The sequence below is a fragment of the Oryza sativa genome, chromosome 5, assembly GCF_034140825.1.
Source record: "Oryza sativa Japonica Group chromosome 5, ASM3414082v1".
Classification (NCBI taxonomy): Eukaryota; Viridiplantae; Streptophyta; class Magnoliopsida; order Poales; family Poaceae; genus Oryza; species Oryza sativa.
The window spans coordinates 23,746,555-23,764,910 of NC_089039.1; the positions used below are offsets into that span (position 1 = coordinate 23,746,555).

General features: G+C 42.1%; 2 protein-coding genes and 1 long non-coding RNA gene across 4 annotated transcripts; 2 read left to right on the top strand and 1 right to left on the bottom strand.

The window, feature by feature from the left end:
- The first annotated feature begins 36 nt into the window (after positions 1-36).
- LOC4339122 (V-type proton ATPase subunit E2) lies at positions 37-1,765 on the top strand. Its single transcript, XM_015784781.3, has 6 exons — positions 37-293; positions 379-479; positions 616-772; positions 1,002-1,198; positions 1,300-1,399; positions 1,482-1,765. Exons 1-6 carry the CDS (start codon positions 192-194, stop codon positions 1,518-1,520), a joined length of 696 nt encoding a protein of 231 aa, XP_015640267.1. The 5' UTR covers positions 37-191; the 3' UTR covers positions 1,521-1,765.
- Positions 1,754-3,383, bottom strand: LOC136351190 (uncharacterized). 2 transcript variants are annotated; one of them, XR_010741392.1, is made up of 4 exons: positions 3,227-3,383; positions 2,981-3,124; positions 2,717-2,887; positions 1,754-2,038 (listed from the first exon to the last, which is right to left on the bottom strand). It is a non-coding gene; the product is annotated as an uncharacterized lncRNA (long non-coding RNA). The 2 variants fall into 2 exon arrangements; XR_010741393.1 differs by having other exon boundaries at positions 2,717-2,890.
- Positions 3,384-10,574: 7,191 nt separating this feature from the next.
- SNAT1 (serotonin N-acetyltransferase 1, chloroplastic-like) lies at positions 10,575-14,746 on the top strand. Its single transcript, NM_001402574.1, has 7 exons — positions 10,575-10,898; positions 11,549-11,612; positions 12,245-12,431; positions 12,753-12,852; positions 13,000-13,100; positions 13,180-13,273; positions 14,151-14,746. Exons 1-7 carry the CDS (start codon positions 10,760-10,762, stop codon positions 14,228-14,230), a joined length of 765 nt encoding a protein of 254 aa, NP_001389503.1. The 5' UTR covers positions 10,575-10,759; the 3' UTR covers positions 14,231-14,746.
- The last annotated feature ends 3,610 nt before the right edge of the window (positions 14,747-18,356 follow it).

Here is an 18,356-nt window from a genome sequence, read left to right on the forward strand (position 1 = left end):
TCACCTCTCCTTTGATCCTTTCCGAACTCTACGTAGGCCTTTCCTCCTCTGCCTCTCGTCCATCCAAGAGGGGGAAGAACAGTTTCATCGTCTCCCGAAGCTAGCAGAGGCACATATTTTCAGAAACCAAGAACACACACTTCGCGGAGAGTAGTTTGGATCGGATCGGGATCGGGATCGGTGTGTCGAAGATGAACGATGCCGACGTCGGGAAGCAGATCCAGCAGATGGTCAGGTTCATCCTGCAGGAGGCCGAGGAGAAAGCCAGCGAGATCTCGGTGGCCGCGGAGGAGGTAAAATAAATAATTTGATCTCCTTCGTCTTCTGTTCTTCAGAAATGGTGTCAACTGAAAAACGATCTTGATGGGGGTGATGCAGGAGTTCAACATAGAGAAGCTGCAGCTGGTGGAGTCGGAGAAGCGGAGGATCAGGCAGGACTACGAGCGCAAGGCGAAGCAGGTGGACGTTGGAAGGAAGATGTGAGCATCACACAGAAAAGATCTCGATCGATAGCAACTGCATATTTGCGAAAAAATGTTCAACTGTGGTGATCGAATCAGTGTCGTTCCTGATTATTAACTCTGTGTTTGGATTTGATCTTTCGCATGGTTGCAGCGAGTACTCGACGCAGCTGAACGCGGCGCGGATCAAGGTGCTGCGGGCGCAGGACGGCGTGGTGGGCGAGATGAAGGAGGATGCCGGCAAGAGCCTCCTCCGCGTCACCAAGGACGCCACCGCCTACAGGAAGGTCCTCAAGGGCCTCATCGTGCAGGTGATCACCACCAAATCCCCTCACACCCTCTACATAGGACTTTCTAGCATTATCCACATTTATATAGATGCTAATGAATCTATATATATAATAATGTCTAGATTTATTAGCATATATATGAATGTGGACAATGCTAGAAAGTCCTACATTGTGAAACGGAGGGAGTATCTAGCTATCCATGCACATTTTGGTTCAGAGAAAAGATTCAGAGATCATTGATCAAATTCAGAGCCTGCTCCGGCTGAGGGAGCCGTCGGTGGTGCTGCGGTGCCGGGAGGCGGATCGCGGGCACGTCGAGTCGGTGCTGGAGGCGGCGAAGAAGGAGTACGCCGAGAAGGCTAAGGTGAACCTCCCCAAGATCCTCATCGACGGCAAGGTCTACCTCCCGCCGCCCAAGACCGCCCGTGACGCCCATGGCCCCTTCTGGTACACACAATCTTGTTGCTTCCTAGTACCTGATACACCAGTAATATGCTCGTGCTAACGCTTACTTCATCGGAAGCTGATTTGTGTCCCTAATTTTGCAGCTCTGGAGGTGTGGTGATTGCATCGCAGGACGGCAAGATCGTCTGCGACAACACGCTGGATGCGAGGGTGGAAATCTCTTTCAAGCAAAAGCTTCCTGAGGTATATATGTCTTACCTCATCCATCAATGCATGGTAATTCAGTGGATTTGATACGAGTGTTTCATTTTCTTCTCTCCTGCAGATCAGGAAGAAGCTCTTCAGCCAGAAAGTGTCACAATAAGCAATTTTTTCGGGTTCTTGATATCCAGGAATAAAACAAAGACGTGGTTCACAATATGTATATTTTTGTTGTATTTTGGAGTACTATTCCCTTCTGTCAGTTAAAGTGCACAGGCCGTGTATGCAACTAGTAAGGCCAAAAGTTCATTTCAGTGAAAGCAAATGTCTCGTTGTGTAAAACACTATATATATCTCTTTGTGTAAAACACCATGAGAAGTTGAGAACCCTTTGAGTTCATCACAAAACATTGATTGCAATTGCACCAAGAGATCGACACTGTTAGTTATATTTGACAGACACATACAGTTTTGATGCCTCTGCATTGCAAATCTTAGCATAATTGACAGAAATAAGAAGTTAAGAAACTTTTACAAGAAAAGGAGAAAACTACAGCCCACCAGAAAAAAGGGCTCCTAGGCGACGCAACGCAACAGGGGTGGATGGATTCAAGCAAAGCTCACCATGAGGCCCTTTCCTCGTTCATAGTTATCCCCCTCTGGCTTCTCTTCAATCAATCTCTGCCAGAAAATCCAACACAAAGGATCACAGCATCAACAAAGGCACAATGCTGCTCCAGTATAAGTTGATAATTGATTCCTTTTGCAAAACCAAAATCAAATAGTGCTAATAATCACCTCCGATAAAATAGTGCTGGTAGAGACAGAAACAAGCTCAAATAAAATCTGTAATGGACCAGGTAGATGTCAAACATGATCAATTGCAAAAGCAAACTACACCGAATTAAAAGCCACTGACCAAGGAAAAAAAAAGGCTCTGATCTGCAAACATGATACTACATTCCAAAATTCAGAAGATTTCAACAAATAGACTAGTAAAAAAATGAGAGGGACTCCTTAACAAGAGTCTTGAGCAATTTCATTTTTGACCAAGTTGGAATTGATACATGATACTATGAGAACTTCTATAACTGGACGACGACAACAACAATAACAACAACAAACAATCATGCTAATAATCGAATCCTCAGATCAGAGTGTAGTTACTCAGAGTGCAACAAGTAACTACACGAAACAGCCAGATGAACGATTTAATTCTGCTATTCTGTGGCCGAAGGCTGAAGCTTGGAAGATGCGAGTGCCACTACGGCTCTGCATTCTATGCTTACCAAAGTTCTGAACAAAGAGCAATTCAGTGTTGTTTGTTTCGGGAGGCTGTGCCCTAAGTTAAGTTGGTACCTTGTAGATAGTTGGTAGACCATAGTTTCAGTTTGGTGTTGATGAATGTGTCTGAATTTCGCTTCCTCTGATATCTTGGAGAGGAGTTGTTTACACCCAAATCAGAAGAGAAACTTGCATTTCGTTCCATCAGAAAGGGACCAGCTGCTGAAACCGCTTTCCCCCACGAATCTGCTGTCCAGAGCAAAATTGAAGTGATAACAGATAAATCCCACTGTTGATAGCTGAAAGCTACTCCAACCAAAAAATATTAAAGAAACTGACGATGTGAAGCCGTGACCCAAACCCTAGAAATGAAATCCAGCTCCTCCCATCCGCCCCCCCAAAACCCTAGAAATGAAATCGGTGCTCATCACCATCCACCTCCAGCGGCCTCCGCACATCACAGGCCGAGTCGCCGAATAGCCTCTACCAACCATCCCCAATCATACACCAAAAATCAAACATTCAATCGCGCAAAAGAGCCACAAACACAGGGGGAAACAGAATCAAACGACAAAACTGCGAGACCTTGAAGCGATTCCGCCTCCAGCGGAGGCATCTCCCGAGCGATTCATCTTCCCCCTGCCCAGATCGACTCGCTCTCCGCCTCATCTCCCTCTCGTCAATCTCTCTCTCTCTCTCTCTCTCTCTCTCGCCGCCTCAAACTTTGATTGGAAATCGAAACGGGAAGAAGTGGAAGAAGAAATCAAGAAATAGACCAAAACAAAAAAAAGAACATATTAATGGGCCGGGTAAAAGCTCCAAGAAAAGGCCCATTAATCGAATCAGCATCCGCTCGCCTCTTCTCCTATTTAAACCCTCGCCTTCCCGCTCGCGATGGCTCTCCCCCATCCAAGAACTCCACGAACAACAAAGACCCAAGAAAGAAAGAGACATCAGAGAGGAGAGCAACATCGCGAGGGAATCAAGAACATCCGAGAGAATCAATCAGCGGGTGTAGAGAAGCGATCGCAAGAAACCTCAGCAACCAAGAGAGCAGGGAGAAGAAGAGAGAGAGAGGGGGGGGGGGGAATCGATCGGTATCGGAGCAGCAAGCAAATCAAGAACGCAAGAACAGGGGTAGCGGACGCCAAGAAGCAGAGGAGATAGCAAGCTGCGGGGCTCCGACGATGGAGCAACCCCTCTACCTCCACAGGTTGGTCCAGGCGAACTGGACGAGGATGTGCCGTCGAGGCAGATTCTGCTTCCACTGCCGGTCCCCCTTCTGCCACCATTGCTGCCCCGAGCATTGGGATCGTCACCATCCGGCAGGAGGTCGCGGCCGAGTCGCTACGGTCGGTTCGAAAGATTTCTTCCTTCTTCTTTGTTCTTGACTTCTTGCGCTCCGATCGAGTTGAGAGCTGAGCTGAGCCTCTCGTGCGTGTTGCCCCCCATGCCTCCTTTTCTTCTTGTTGCAGATTGGGTTGCTCGGAAGTGGAGACCCCGCGGCGTTCGCCAAGTACCCCGTGGGTCGCTGGGGGTACAATTGGAACTATATACAGAGAGTGAAAGACTGGAATCGGGATTGGATCCTGTTGAACCCCAGGATGACACCATTACAAGGGCGTGGTCGAACCTGCGTTAACTGCAATCAGAAAATCGGGGAGTCTTCGGCGAGGTACTGCTGTTTAATGTGCAAGGTAAGTCCTTGTTCATACTTCAAAATTTGTGCTTGGGACCGTGCGTGGCTACAACTAATTCTTGTTTAGAGTCTTGGCCATCTTGATTTGTGGATGCGCATCATGCGTTCTTGTCTTTCTTGATCGTGCGCAAGTTCTACTTCTTGGACGGAAGCTTGTGCAAAACCAATATAGAAATCTTGGTTACTCCAATGGAATAGGTTCCTAGTTTAGCCATCTAGTAAAAGAAGAGAATCCATTATCGTTTTCAGATGACTGAAAATAAAATATATCTTGAGATGCTTAGTCAATGTGGTAGTGTGGTACTAATGTGCTCTCAAAAAGATCATGTTGACCTTCAAAAAAGAAAATTAATGATGTTCATTTTATCTGTGCAAGAAAATGCTGTTCATTTCATATCTTCTTCGATCGATGGACAGATAGAGGAAACCTCTTTGCTTCGTTGTTAACTGCTCATATGAAAGTGACCTCACTAATTGTAATCCAAAATTTCCATTGGACAGCATAACCATGTCCACCAGGGCAAAGGGAGGGACATGATTCAGGCACTTGCAGCAGGAAATTACTTCCAGATTCATCGCCCTGATCGTTTCTGCACCATATGCATGTCGTCCTTCTGTTCAGCTTGCTGCGCTGAGCACATTGAGCGACACCATCCAGAAAAGGCTAACGCTCATGGCGACCAGATCATTGAGGTTGTTCACGTAGATGCTTGGGCAGCGGTTGCGCCGTCTGTGCTAGTCCCCGAGGATGTCCTTCATGGTGTTCAGGTATATATATCTCAGTCTCCATTTCTTCAGAGACACTACAGAATTGAGCTTGATTTAATCCATTACAGAATTGAGCTGCCTCATGTGTCCTAACTTGAGTGGTTGCTGCTTGGTTTCTGAACTTAGGTCGTGCATGCTGGTGGTGGAGCTCTGGTTTACCCTGTCATGAGGTTAGAAGCTCCTCCTGCAGTTCAGCATGTGGGCGACGTCCCTTGGCAGCATAACTGCGGCGCACCCGGTTGCCATGAGATGATTCTGGTGCAAGCACAGTTCTGTTGTTTGCGTTGCAAGGCTGCAGTTCATTGGGCAGCTTAGATCTTAGTTCTCTCCGTGCTTGGCAGTTACAGATCAGGCTTAGCTGTTGGCCCTTTGTTACTGTAGCAAATGTGGGATAGTGCACTTGACTGTCTCAGTGTGTCTGATCTTTTTCCCTGCTGCCTCTTGTCTGCACAAGATGCAGTCATTCATCTGAAGCTCCTGTGAATTCTGTGGTGCATAAATAGATGCAAAGAACCATCAGAGATCCCTAGATTTTGCTGTTGAGATGTTGGATGCTTTTCACTGTTATATTTGGAGTACTATTCCCTTTTGTCAGTTAAGCGCATAGGCCGTGCATGCAACTAGTAAGGCCAAAATTTCATTTCAGTGAAAGCAAATACTCCCTTTTGGAGTATCTCTTTGTTTGTGTAAAACGCTAAACATCATACTGGGCTCAGGTTAATACCAAACCATACGAGTTCATCACTAAACATTGATTACAATTGCACCAAGAGATCCACACTATTAGCTATACTTGACTGACACATACATGATGCCTCTGCATTACAAACCATAGCATAATTGACAGAAATAAGAAGTTAAAAACTTTTACAAGAAAAAGAGAAAACTACAGCCCGTGAGGCCCTTTCCTCATTCATAGATATCCCCAATGGTTCTCTTCAATCAATCTCTGCCAGAAAATCCAACACAAAGGCCTGGGATACGCAGAAGTAGCATCATTCACAGCATCAACAAAGACACAATGCTGCTCCAGTATAAGTTGACAATGATTCCTTTTGCATCATCTCCGATAGAACAGCACTGGTAGAGCCTGAAACAAAGCTCAAGTAAAACCTGGCAGAAGTCTTAACAGATGAGGTAAAACATGATCATCCGCAAAACCAAACTACACTGAATTAAAAGCCACTGAATTCAGGAAAAAAAAAGGCACTGAGTTGCAAACAATACACAACATTCCAAAATTCACAAGATTTCAATAAAATAGAATAATAACAAAAATGAGAGAGGGGGGGAGGGGTCCTTAACAAAAGACTTGAACACTTCTTTTTCGGAAGGCCAACCAAGCTGGCTGGCATTACATTGGTAGGAGATGATTTTAACACAGGCAGATCAAGGCTGAAAGAAAAGGAATAACTGAAAACTGTACAGAGTGCTGGCAACACTGTTGTTCGTCAACAATCCTGAACAACTAAGAGAATAATCTCACAATATTCTTTCCTGCCTCCCATGCTCCAACAACTCATTTGAACGGTTATTCGATTGATTAGTTTGATGGACTGTTGATTCCCCGCTACGAAAAAAATCGTGTGTTTCTTTCCAAGCAAAGCTCGCAATGAGAACATCTATATCTAGACAACATCAACATAATCATGTGTTAATCATCAGTCCCGATTAGAATGCAACAAGTAGCTATACGAAACGGTCAGACGAGTGGTTTGGTTCTGCTATTCTGTGTTTCTGTGGCTGAAGCCTGAAAGATGTTTGTCCCTACACTACGGCTCTGTATTCTGTGCTTACTCCAGTTCTCAAAAAAAAAAGACCCTATAAAAAAGTGTCTGAATTTTGCCTAACCTACTCTCTGGAGAGGAAATGAGCAGGATTTACACCTTAATCAAGCAAGGAGACTACCATTTCATTACATCAAAACTGGCATATATTATCGGGATAAGCAGAAAGGGGACAATTGCTGAAACCGCTCCCACATGAATCTGCCATTCAGAGCAAAACAGAAAAATTAACCCACGACAGCAAAAGCCCACACCTGATAGCTGAAACTTAACCAAAAACATATAAGAAACTGACAATAGAAATGAAATTGGGGGTTCATCACCATCTACCTCCGGTGGGCGGGCTCCGCACATCACAATTCACAAGACGAATCTCTATTTTTCCTCGATTAACTATCCCAATCACACCAAAATTCAAACATTCAATCGCGCAAAAGAGCCACAAACACAGGGAGGAAACAGAAGTACAGAACCAAACGACAAAACTGCGAGGCCTTGAAGCGATTCCACCTCCAGCGGAGGCATCCCCCGAGCGATTCCTCTTCCCCCCGCCCAGATCGACTCGCTCTCCACCTCCTCTCCCTCTCGTCAGCCTCTCTCCCCTCTCGCGCGCGCGCAGCCTCAAACAAAATCGAAACGGGAAGAAGTGGAAGAAGAAATAGACAAAAAAGAGAAATATATTAATGGGCCGGGTAAAAGCTCCAAGAAGAGGCCCATTAATCGAATCAGCATCCGCTCGCCTCCGCTCCTATTTAAACACTCGCCTTCCCGCTCGCTATGCCTATGGCTCTTCTCCATCAAGAACTCCACGAACAAGAAGACCCAAGAAAGAAAGAGACATCAGAGAGCAGAGCAACATTGCGACGGCATCAAGAACATCCGAGAGAATCAATCAACAGGTGTAGATAAGCGATCGCAAGAAGCCTTCGCGATCAGAGAGCAGGGCGAAGAAGAATCGATCGCAAGCAGGAGAAGAAGAGAAAGGGGGAAGAATCGATCGGTAGCGGAGCAGCGAGCAGCCGCAAGAACGCAAGAACAGGGGTAGCGGACGCCAAGAAGCAGAGGAGCTAGCAAGCGGGAGGGGATAAGCTGCAGGCTCCAAGGCAGCCTCCAATGGAGCAGCCCCTCTACCTCCAGAGGTTGGTCCAGGAGGATTGGAGAATGACATGCAGGCGAAACAGGTTCTGCTTCTACTGCTGGCTCTCCTTCTGCGACCACTGCTGCAAAGAACATTGGGATCATCACCACCCGGAAGAGGGCCTTCCCCGTGTCGCTACGGTCGGTTCGAAAGAAGACTTCTTCTTCTTCTTCTTCTTCTTCTTCTTCTTCTTCTTCTTCTTCTTCTTCTTCTTCTTCTTCTTCTTCTTCTTCGATCGAGCCTCTTGTGTCTCATCTTATTCTCGCTCGCAGGTTGAGTTGCTCGCTGAAAACCCCGCTGTGCTCGCCAGGTACCCAGTGGGCACCGAGTACGATTGGGAAGGTATACAAAGATTGAGAGGCGACGAACAGACGAACTGGATCCTGTTGAGACCATGGGTGCCACCAATGTACGGGCGGAAGAAGGATTTCTCGAGCTGCGTGGACTGCCACCAACGAATCAAGAAGCCAACAAACGCGCTCTACTGCTGTACAATGTGCAAGGTAAGTTCTTGTCCATACTTCGAGTTGTGCTTGGAACCACGCGTGCCTACAATTTCCTCTGGTGTAGGGTTTCTTGGCCATCTTGATTTGTGGATGTGTTCTTGTTGCCTTGATCGTGCACAGGTTTCTTGGACAAAAGCATGTGCAAAACCAGGATAAAAAAAGAAGTTTGTATTTTGGTCATCTAGCAATAAAAGAGGCTCCATTTTCGTTTCAGATAACTGAAAATAGAATATATCCTGCTACATATGCTATGTAAATTTGTTGCTACTTACTAATGCTGTTAATTTATCTTGTATATTAGTATTTGGGTATTTGCTCGTGCACAAATTAATAGTGGAAACCTCTGTGCTTCGTTGTTAACTGCTCATGCCAAACTGAATTCATTAACAATGGTGATCCGAAATTTCCAGCTTAACCAAGTCCAAGAAGAGGACCAAGGGAGGGACATGGTCGAGGCACTTGCAACAGGAGATTACAGTACCCAGGCTCTACTCCATGATAATTTCTGCGTCCTATGCACGTCGTCATTCTCTTCAGACTGCTGCACTTATCACATGGAGCTACACCATCCAGATGTTGAGGATATTGGTGTATGGCTGGTACTGATAGAGGTGGTTTACGTCGACGGCTGGGCAGCGGTTGCGCCGTCTGAGCTAGTCTCTGAAAATGTCCTTGCCGGTGTTCAGGTATCTCGGATTCATTCCCGGTCTCCAATTCTTCAGAAACATTACAGAATAAATTTGAGTTGCCTTCCTACTATTGTCCTAGTTCACTTGGCCGATTGATTGTTGCTGCTTGGTTTCTTAACTAGGTCCTGCAAGTGCAAGCTGATGATGAAACTGTACTTTACCCGCTCAGGAGGACAGTAGCTGCTGCGGTTGATCGTTTGGGCCATGTCCCTGGGTGGCATGGCTGCGGCGCTCCTGGTTGCCATGAGATGATTCCGGCGCAAGCACTGTTCTGTTGTTTGCGCTGCAAGGCTGCAGTTCATTGGGCAGCTTAGATCTTAGTTCTTTCTGTGCTGTGCAGTTACAGATCCAGGCTAGCTGTTTGTCCTTTGTTTATAGTGCACTTGACTGTCTCTGATCTTTTTTCTTCTGCCTCTTGTCTGCACAAGATGCAGTCGTCTGAAGCTCTTTGTGAATCCTGTGGTGCATAAGTGGATGCAAAGAGCCATCAGCAGACAGCAATATAATCCCCAGATTTTGCTGTTGAGAGGTTGGATGCTTTTCCTTTCTGTATCTCTCTGTTGATCCGGATCCTATTTGCAATCTGGATTCTGGCATGGCACCATAGCTACAGGGATTGCTAAGTAGATATGTCAGTGTATGTAGCCTGTAGATAAAGGCATAAAGCTTTGCTCTAATCTCCCTCTCACCCTCTCTCTTCTTCTTCCTAAAAAACTATGGTTTTGCTAAAAAACTTGGCACCACATTTTTGGCTTGATTAGTTGATTTCAATAACCTTTTTCCACCATGTGATTGCTAACTATCCTTTTCCTTTGTATATAGTGAGTAGTAAGGAAAAAAACTACAGTGTAATATTTAAAAATTACACTGTAAATATATGAAGTTTATAGTACTATAAAGTATGAAATTTGCAATGTAAAAGTGTATTGAAAAATGAGTATCTGTTTTCTTAACGAAAAAATGTAGCTCGATATAGCTAGTCCCAACAATTGAACTAGGCCGCGTTCGGTAGCAACGGATAGATAGGAAAACTTACTCCTGCTGCGCATGCACACTTCCTAAACTATTAAGCGATACGTTATTTTAAAAAAAGTTCTATAAAAAAGTTGTTTTAAAAAATCATATTAATTATTTCCTTTAAATTCGAGATAATTAATACTCATAACTTAATAATACATTTATAGCTCATCTTGTTTTGTTTATCTTCTCAATTTTTACAGGGAAATAAGAGTTTAGATTAAATTAGAGGCCCATAACCGAGCGGCCCAATCATGCCAAACTCCTGTGGTGATGGGCCGACCGCCTGGGCCTCGGCTTCTTCTCGGTCTCGGCGAGGAGGAATCGGCTACCACTGACCACTCCATCAGTCCACCACCCACCTTCCCCGACCTTATCTGCGACGAGACGACGGCAGCGAGCTCCACCACCACCACCACCACCACCTCCTCCTCCTCCCGGCGGCGACCGCCTCGGCTGCGCCCACTCCGGCGGCGCGCGGCGACGAATCACCGGGCCGCACTATCCGGCAAGGATGGCGCCCGCCGCCTCCGCCTCCGCCTCCGCCGTCGTCACACCGTCCTCTTTCAGATGCGTCCCCACGGCGTCGTGCGGTTTGGGGGCCCGGGGTAAAGCCCCCGCGCCGCGCCGGCTTCTCCACGACCACGCGCAAGGTACGGTGCGGTGCGGTGCGGTGCTCCCTTCCGCGTTGCAGCGGATAATCACAGTATAGTAGTCGTTTGGTGCGAATAGGAATTACAGACATCCAAATGTTTAGGCTAACAATGGCCGGCCAGGGTAGGTAGATGCCAATCTAGTGTCTTGTTGGATGGGATTAGGAATTAGTGTTCCAGAGTCTGCAAATAACTTGCAACGAACTGATGTACTGCTTAATCGAGGAATTACAGCGTCAGTAAACAAGTAAAGCTTTGCTCTGGCTCCTTTGTCCCATCTTTCCAAACATTTGGTAAGCAGCACCATTCTGCAGATCCTGCATTTCGTGCTACTGCAACTCGCTAAATTACTCTGGCATTTATCCGTATGGGTCTTGGTGAGAATGGTGGTTCAGATTATTTCTTAGGTTTGCATATAGAAATACGCCATGTTTGATGGTTTACCGGCTACTAGCTACCAGCTAGATAATCATAGACTGCACAGTTGTCCAAGCTCCACGGCAAAATAAACTTGTGGACCTTCTCTTTGTTGTTTTGTCATCTGCCTAACTTCTCTTTGGTTGATTTTTTTTTTGTTCATGACATGTTCATGAAGTTTAGCTGTTATTTGCTGAACTAGTACGTACACTCTTATCGTGTTTACGCTGCAGGTAAAAAACGGGCTGCGGCAACTTGGTCCTTGAAGGCTGGTCTGTGGGACTCCCTTAGATCCGGGTAAAATACATTGTGTCCCTTGCTTAAACCCTATGTTTATATTTTCACATAAATCTACATACTATAGCATGTAGTATGTGTTAATATGAAAATGGTCTCGTTAGAAATTCCTACCTCTATGAGAAGTGAAAGCTACTAATTTCTCACATTACCTGCGACAAAGGGGGAACTGAAAAACTAAAAAATATAAAGATGTAGTAGGACCGGAACATCCTGGGTGTTTACAGACTAGGCCCTTACGTTTTTTTGTTTGGAAGTTGCAACTTCCCCATTTTCCGGTAGCACGCTTCCCGACCCAAACTGCTAAACGGTGCTTTTTTTTGCAAAAGCTTTTTATATAGAAGTTCCTAAAAAAAATCAAATCAACCCATTTTCAAGTCTGTAATAATTAATACTCAATTATTCATGCGCTAATGGCTTGCCTCCACAGCCAACAGCCGAAAAGAACTCAGCCTTACAGTTCAGGTCTTGTAGAGAAACTAGATTGATAAAATTTCTATATCTTTTTCTTCAATTAACAAGGGAGTATGTAGACTAACTATGTGCTGTGTACATTTGAAGCAACATGCTTATATCATGCTCCTTAGATCTGTCATGTATGGTAAAGAGAATCTAATGCTTTTGCTTTGCAGATTTTTGAAGAGTAATAACAGTACAGAGACAGTAGAGCCACCATCAGCACCAATTGAAGAGGAAGAACCTTTGCCCGAGGAACTAGTACTCCTAGAAAGGACACTTGCTGATGGCAGCACAGAGCAGATCATATTTTCTTCAGCTGGAGATGTTAATGTGTATGATCTCCAAGCTTTATGCGACAAGGTGATCTTTCTCCAAAATCATTTGATAGTTCTTGCAGTCAAGGTTCTAAATAAGTAACCATTATTCGTTCACTAACACACCTAGTAACTATTGTATGGCCTAACTGGGACCACTTATGCAGTGTAAACTGGCTATTATAGCTGAGTACACTCGAAAATACCAAATAGAGCTAAATGAAATATTATTAAAATATTTGTCACCTTGTAGTAACACATCCTGTTTTCATAAAGGAATATATATCACAATTTTCTCCAAGTTCATGTTGTTCCTCGGTAGTTTCTTCTTTAACAGATGTTTGTGTTTATGATGTTCATCTCATAGGTGGGATGGCCACGCAGACCCCTAACCAAAATAGCAGCATCCTTAAGAAACAGTTACCTGGTTGCTACACTACATTCAGTTACTATGCCTTCAAAAGCAGGTGCTTACCTCGTTGTTTCATTATTAGCGGCTCGTTTATGATCCTAAGCGTTAGTCAAACCACATCTTCTAATCTGAAGATTATTTGCAGAAATTCATTTTTCTAGATGATGAACATCTTAGTGTACTTGTAGAAGTTATTTGACAGAGGGAGAAGAGAGGAAGCAACTAATTGGTATGGCGCGAGCAACTTCAGACCATGCCTTTAATGCTACCATTTGGGATGTTCTCGTTGACCCTTCATATCAGGTGAATTGATGAACTTGAATTCACTGTTTTGGCATGTAAGGTTACTTATAATGGTTTATACCTGTTTTAACATTTTCAGGGTCAAGGTCTTGGTAAAGCGTTAATGGAGAAAGTAATCCGAACTTTGCTCCAGAGAGACATCAGCAATATTACGCTGTTTGCAGATAACAAAGGTAGAAAACCACAACCACCACCACAGTACCACACACACCTCCCTTTTTTCACAAAAGCCATGTCTAAGTAGCACTGCTAGCTCGAATTTACCTTTGGTTTGCTGTTAAGTCATCTTTGTAGTGAGTAGAAAACAAGCAAATATTTTGATCCTTTGAGTACTGCAACAACTAGACTGGCTACCAAAGGTACCACATGATTTACTCTTGTGGATGAAAACGTAATTGAAAACCATAAAAGATGAATTTGTAGAAATTTTATGCTATTGAAAAGGCTGTTGTCTTCGTTTCAACCTATTCCTATAAGGCCATTACATCATTATCCAAATCTGAGTGATTGAATGGATATATGCCTTTGGTAAGTGCACCTGCCTGGCTGCCTCAAATTTTACTGGTGGGTGAACTGGTGGCTTACTTTCCTTGAAGTCATTAACTCAACTGTGCCATTTATCTCGATAGCACCTTTCTAAACCAAAATGTTGAATATTCATTACTACCTCCGTCCAGAATATAAGCATATTTAGAGGTGGACACGGTTATTAAGAAAATAGGTAGAAGTGAATGATGGAGAGTTGTGATTGGTTGAGTAGTGGAGGTAGGTGGGAAAAGTGAATGGTGGAGGATTGTGATTGGTTGGGAAGAGAATGTTGGTGGAGAAGTTGTTATATTTTGGGACAAATCTTGAGAGATAAAAGTTGTTATATTTTGGGACGGAGGGAGTAACATAATTTTCTTGCTGTGGCGAGTTATTGCTGCGACTTGCAGCAGGGAAATGGAAATGGTCGTTCTGTTCATGATATCCAGAATGTGCAGCTTATCAATGTTGCTTCAATGCACTAAAAAGGTCGTCTTTCTGATAATTCGTTCTTATTAACTGCAGTTGTAGATTTCTACAAGAACTTGGGATTCGAAGCTGACCCTCAAGGCATCAAGGGCATGTTCTGGTACCCCAGATTTTAGTGCCAGCGGCCTGACACCTTCCTGTTCATCAGTAATGCCTGGTTCTCACCGCCCAGGGACCATAGTTTTGTCCAGTTGAGTCGAGCTCAGCTGTGTAACAGCAACTCTAACTGAATGGTGGTGATATCTGCAATATCTTGTTGTCTGCACCACGAGCCATACAAATTCAGCTGAATTTTCGAGTCAACCTTGTACTGAACCAAACAAAACACTTCTTATTGTCACTAGCAAAACTGCAAAGATCCCTGAAAAATTCACCTACAGCAACGGTCGCGCCATGGTGCACATTGAACACATACACAGCGGAGAGATAATGTCCACAACTTTTATAAGGTTTTTCTACTGTAACGCACACTGCTGCGTTCTTCTGTAGAATTTCCACTGCAAAAGATGTGTGCTGCGCGCGTCTTCTGTTTCAGTAAACGCGACATCGTCCGTGGCAGCGTGCATGACCGTGGGACAAAGCACGTCGCCGTTGCAGTTTTGTTTTTGTTTGTTTGTTTTTGTTTTTGTTTATTTTTTTTTGTCTTTGAAGATGAATTCGTGCGTGGCGAAATGGTCGCGGCAACGGTGGCATCGGCATCAGCCGACACACACGGCTAGCGACTGCGACGACGACGACGACGACGATGAGCATCGATGTATATCCAACACGGGATAGAAGCTTCGCGTCAACGATTCAGTAAAACGTGCACGTCGATCGGGTTGTAATTTGGGTCTATTTTTCTTCGTTTGAGGCTGCCGTGGCTCATGGCGTGGAGATATTTCTGCCACGCCATTGAATGCTGCTGTTGTATACTCCATCGATCCATCGCTCGCTCCAATATATAGTATTAGCGTCAACGGCAAGCTCAGCAACTGCAGCTGCTGATGAGTGATAGCTACGACCAACGCGTGCGTCCTCCATAAATTTCTCAAGCAGTGGACGAGCAAGTCCTCTCTGTATTAAAATATAACTACTTTTAAGATATTTTTTAAATGAAACTAGCTACTCCATCCGTTCTAAAATATAACAACTTCTAGCCCTTAAGATTTGTCCCAAAATATAATAATTTCTTCACCAATATTTTCTTCTCAATTAATCACAGCCCTTCACCATTCAATTTTCTCACTTAGCTCCGCTTCTCAACCAATAACAACTTTCACCTATTTAATTCTACCGACTTTCTTAATACTTGTGTTCAACCCTAAAACTACTTATATTTTGGGACGAAGGGAGTACCTCTTTGTCGACCTCAATCTGAACCAATTATAATTTTGCCCATTTAATTTCTTCATCTATTTTCCCACATCAAACATTCACAAGCATCTATGTCATAACTTTAATTTATTTTTTAGAAAATATAAATAATTTTAATTTTAAGATGAAGGTCGAAGGAAGTAGCTAGCAACTTGTGCGCCGCACCTATGGAAGCCCTGATTCATTTGGGGTTGACGACGATTTCGTCCTTGCTTGTACATACAATGCAATAGTTAGAAAAGCTTTTCACCGCGTGTCACCATGCACATCTTTCGGAACTTACTTTGGAATTAAGGGAGTTGTACGAGACATGGTACATACTCGCAAGAGTTTTGACAAAGAAGGTATATACTATGTACCAATACCAAGTGGCATTCTAGCATGTCTCAACGTTTACTTTGAAATAAACTAGCAAAGTGGTCCGCGCAGATTCTATGAAATAAACTAGCATCTCTATAAAATATTCACATTCTATAATACATATACTTCACATTCTATTGTGAAAAAAATATTTAAAATGACAAATGATTTTGAGCTTTGACCTAACTTGACCAAACTATTGTGAAAAAGTATTTAAAATGACAAATGATTAATATAGTAATTCCCATGTCCATAAAACAAACACGATGGAATTTTTAGTATTCTCATAAAAATACAATAAATCAAAGATACATAAATCCTATGGCATATTTATTTGTCTTATTCCCCTACATCTGTATCTATAGTTGCATCTTTCCACTACCTCGAATGACATTCTTCCACCTACTGAAGATGGCATATTGTATTGTATATTCATAATAGTTCATAACCTTAAATTAAAAACGTTCTATTGTTATCAATATTACTATGTTACTGGGTATTTTTATATTTTATTTTGTTAATGTTGCTGACAGTTTGGACTAACTCCTGTCACATTGGTATAGGGTTAAGATCCAATCTCATAAGCTAGTTTTCTAGCTAATTTACATGAGATTCTTTAGCTGATTTTTAGCTGATAGTATTAATATAAAGCTAATAGAAGACTAGCCTTCAATTGTAAAAGTGGACTCTTCTATCAATATTATTTATTTTAATTCACATTTAAAATAGTTCTAAATCAACTTCTACATAAAATGTTTTCTCACTAATATTTATTTTCAAACCGAATTTAAGATATTTGTAAATTTTATTTCTAGCTACCTGGATTCTTCCCCTCAATATTATTTATTTTTAATCCGATTTTAAAATATTTCTAAACTGCAATCCTCCCAAAACTCTTTTCGCTATAATATTTATCTTCAATCCAATTTTTCTATGTGGACTCTTTATGTTAGTTTTATTATATTCAATCTGAACTTTTGGATGTTTTTAAATTGTATTTCTACATGGACTCCTAACAAAAATATTATTTTTTTGTAATTGTTAATCCTAAATTCTGAATTTTGTTAATCGTATTTCTTGCATGGAATCACATTTTTAATTTTCTTTATTTGTCCCTAATTATAGATATTTTAAAATTTATTTTTAAATAGACCATATTTTTTTCCTAATTGTACTCGAACTCTTTTCTCAATAATATTTGTTTTTAACCTGAATTTAAGATATTCAAAATTGTATTTCTACTTGAACTTTTCTATTCATACTATTTGTTTGTAATCTGAATTTAAAATATTTCTAAATTGTTCTCCTACTTGAACTCTTTCTCCATAATATTTATCTTTAATCCAAATCTTATATGTTTCTAAATTTTATTTTTACATGGGCTCTTCTCTCAATTTTAACTATTTTTAATTTCACTTCGAGATTCATTTTTTTCTCCTAAATTGTATTTCTAAATGAACTCTTTTTAAGTAAATTCCATATAACTCTTGTCTCAATATTAGTATTTTTTTATTTTTTCCAATCAAAAATTCAGAATAATCTAAATTGTATTTCTACCTTGACTCCTCTTCTAATTTTTAGTTTTTATTTTGAGTTTCATGTATTTAAAATTGTATTATATTGACTTGCAGTCTAAACTCTTGTACGTTTCCACGGTAATACACTATGACCAGAGAGTCCGTTTCTTATTCATATTTGACAGTTTCATGCATCCTTGTCCGTTTGCCTTGTCCGTTTGACTGATCCTAATCTCATTTCAATATATTGCCCGTTTCGAGTGTATTAATATGCCTTTTTTTCTTTCCCTTTTTTAGTTTTTAACTAATCCTAATCTAGTTCTATTTTTCTTTTTTCTTATTTTTTGATTAATGTGAGAATTTCTAGACTGTAAAAGCGAACGTGGAGTCTCCTTTTTCTATTATTTTTTCCTTTTTTTCTTACTTTTTGGATTAATGCGAGAATTTCTAGGCCGTGAAAGCGAACGTGGAAACTCATTTTTCTATTACTTTATTAATATAATAGATAGATTAATTTTACATGGTACATTAAAGTATGTTCTCCCAAGATTATCATAAAAATTCATATTACTTGTGTAAATCTTATAAATTTTTCGTTAAATTCTCTCTCCCGGTTGTATTGCCTTGCTATCGACCTCTCATGTACTTTATTTAAATATTTAGGTTCGTAGCTAATTTTTTTTTTGACACCCGTAGCTAAAAATTGATGGTGAAGGGGAGTAAACTTTTTCTTCACCTCGCTCTTTCAGTGCGTTGGTCATCGCAAGGTACATGTCTAGATTCACTCACCGTCATGCACGCGCCACTATCAAAATGGAGATCATTGATAGCTGCATCAGCTGCCTATCAATTAATCTCTCATTTTTAAATCTGACCAAATTAAAGCTCACGGGCAAAAGTATATATTACACACATACTGACATGTGGGGACACCACACCAGTGGCAATAATCAGCTTGTAAGAATACGTACTTCGTTATATTACTAATTAATTACTCTCTTATCCTCCA

What these genes read in the sequence shown, in the direction of transcription:
- LOC4339122 (XM_015784781.3), top strand. Translation starts at nt 192, where the DNA reads ATGAACGATGCCGACGTCGGGAAGCAGATCCAGCAGATGGTCAGGTTC. An exon ending in TCTCGGTGGCCGCGGAGGAG is followed by an intron (nt 294 to 378) that starts GTAAAATAAATA and finishes GGGGTGATGCAG; the next exon opens with GAGTTCAACATAGAGAAGCT. An exon ending in TCAAGCAAAAGCTTCCTGAG is followed by an intron (nt 1,400 to 1,481) that starts GTATATATGTCT and finishes TCTCTCCTGCAG; the next exon opens with ATCAGGAAGAAGCTCTTCAG.
- SNAT1 (NM_001402574.1), top strand. Translation starts at nt 10,760, where the DNA reads ATGGCGCCCGCCGCCTCCGCCTCCGCCTCCGCCGTCGTCACACCGTCC. An exon ending in TACTATGCCTTCAAAAGCAG is followed by an intron (nt 12,853 to 12,999) that starts GTGCTTACCTCG and finishes GTTATTTGACAG; the next exon opens with AGGGAGAAGAGAGGAAGCAA. An exon ending in TCGTTGACCCTTCATATCAG is followed by an intron (nt 13,101 to 13,179) that starts GTGAATTGATGA and finishes TAACATTTTCAG; the next exon opens with GGTCAAGGTCTTGGTAAAGC.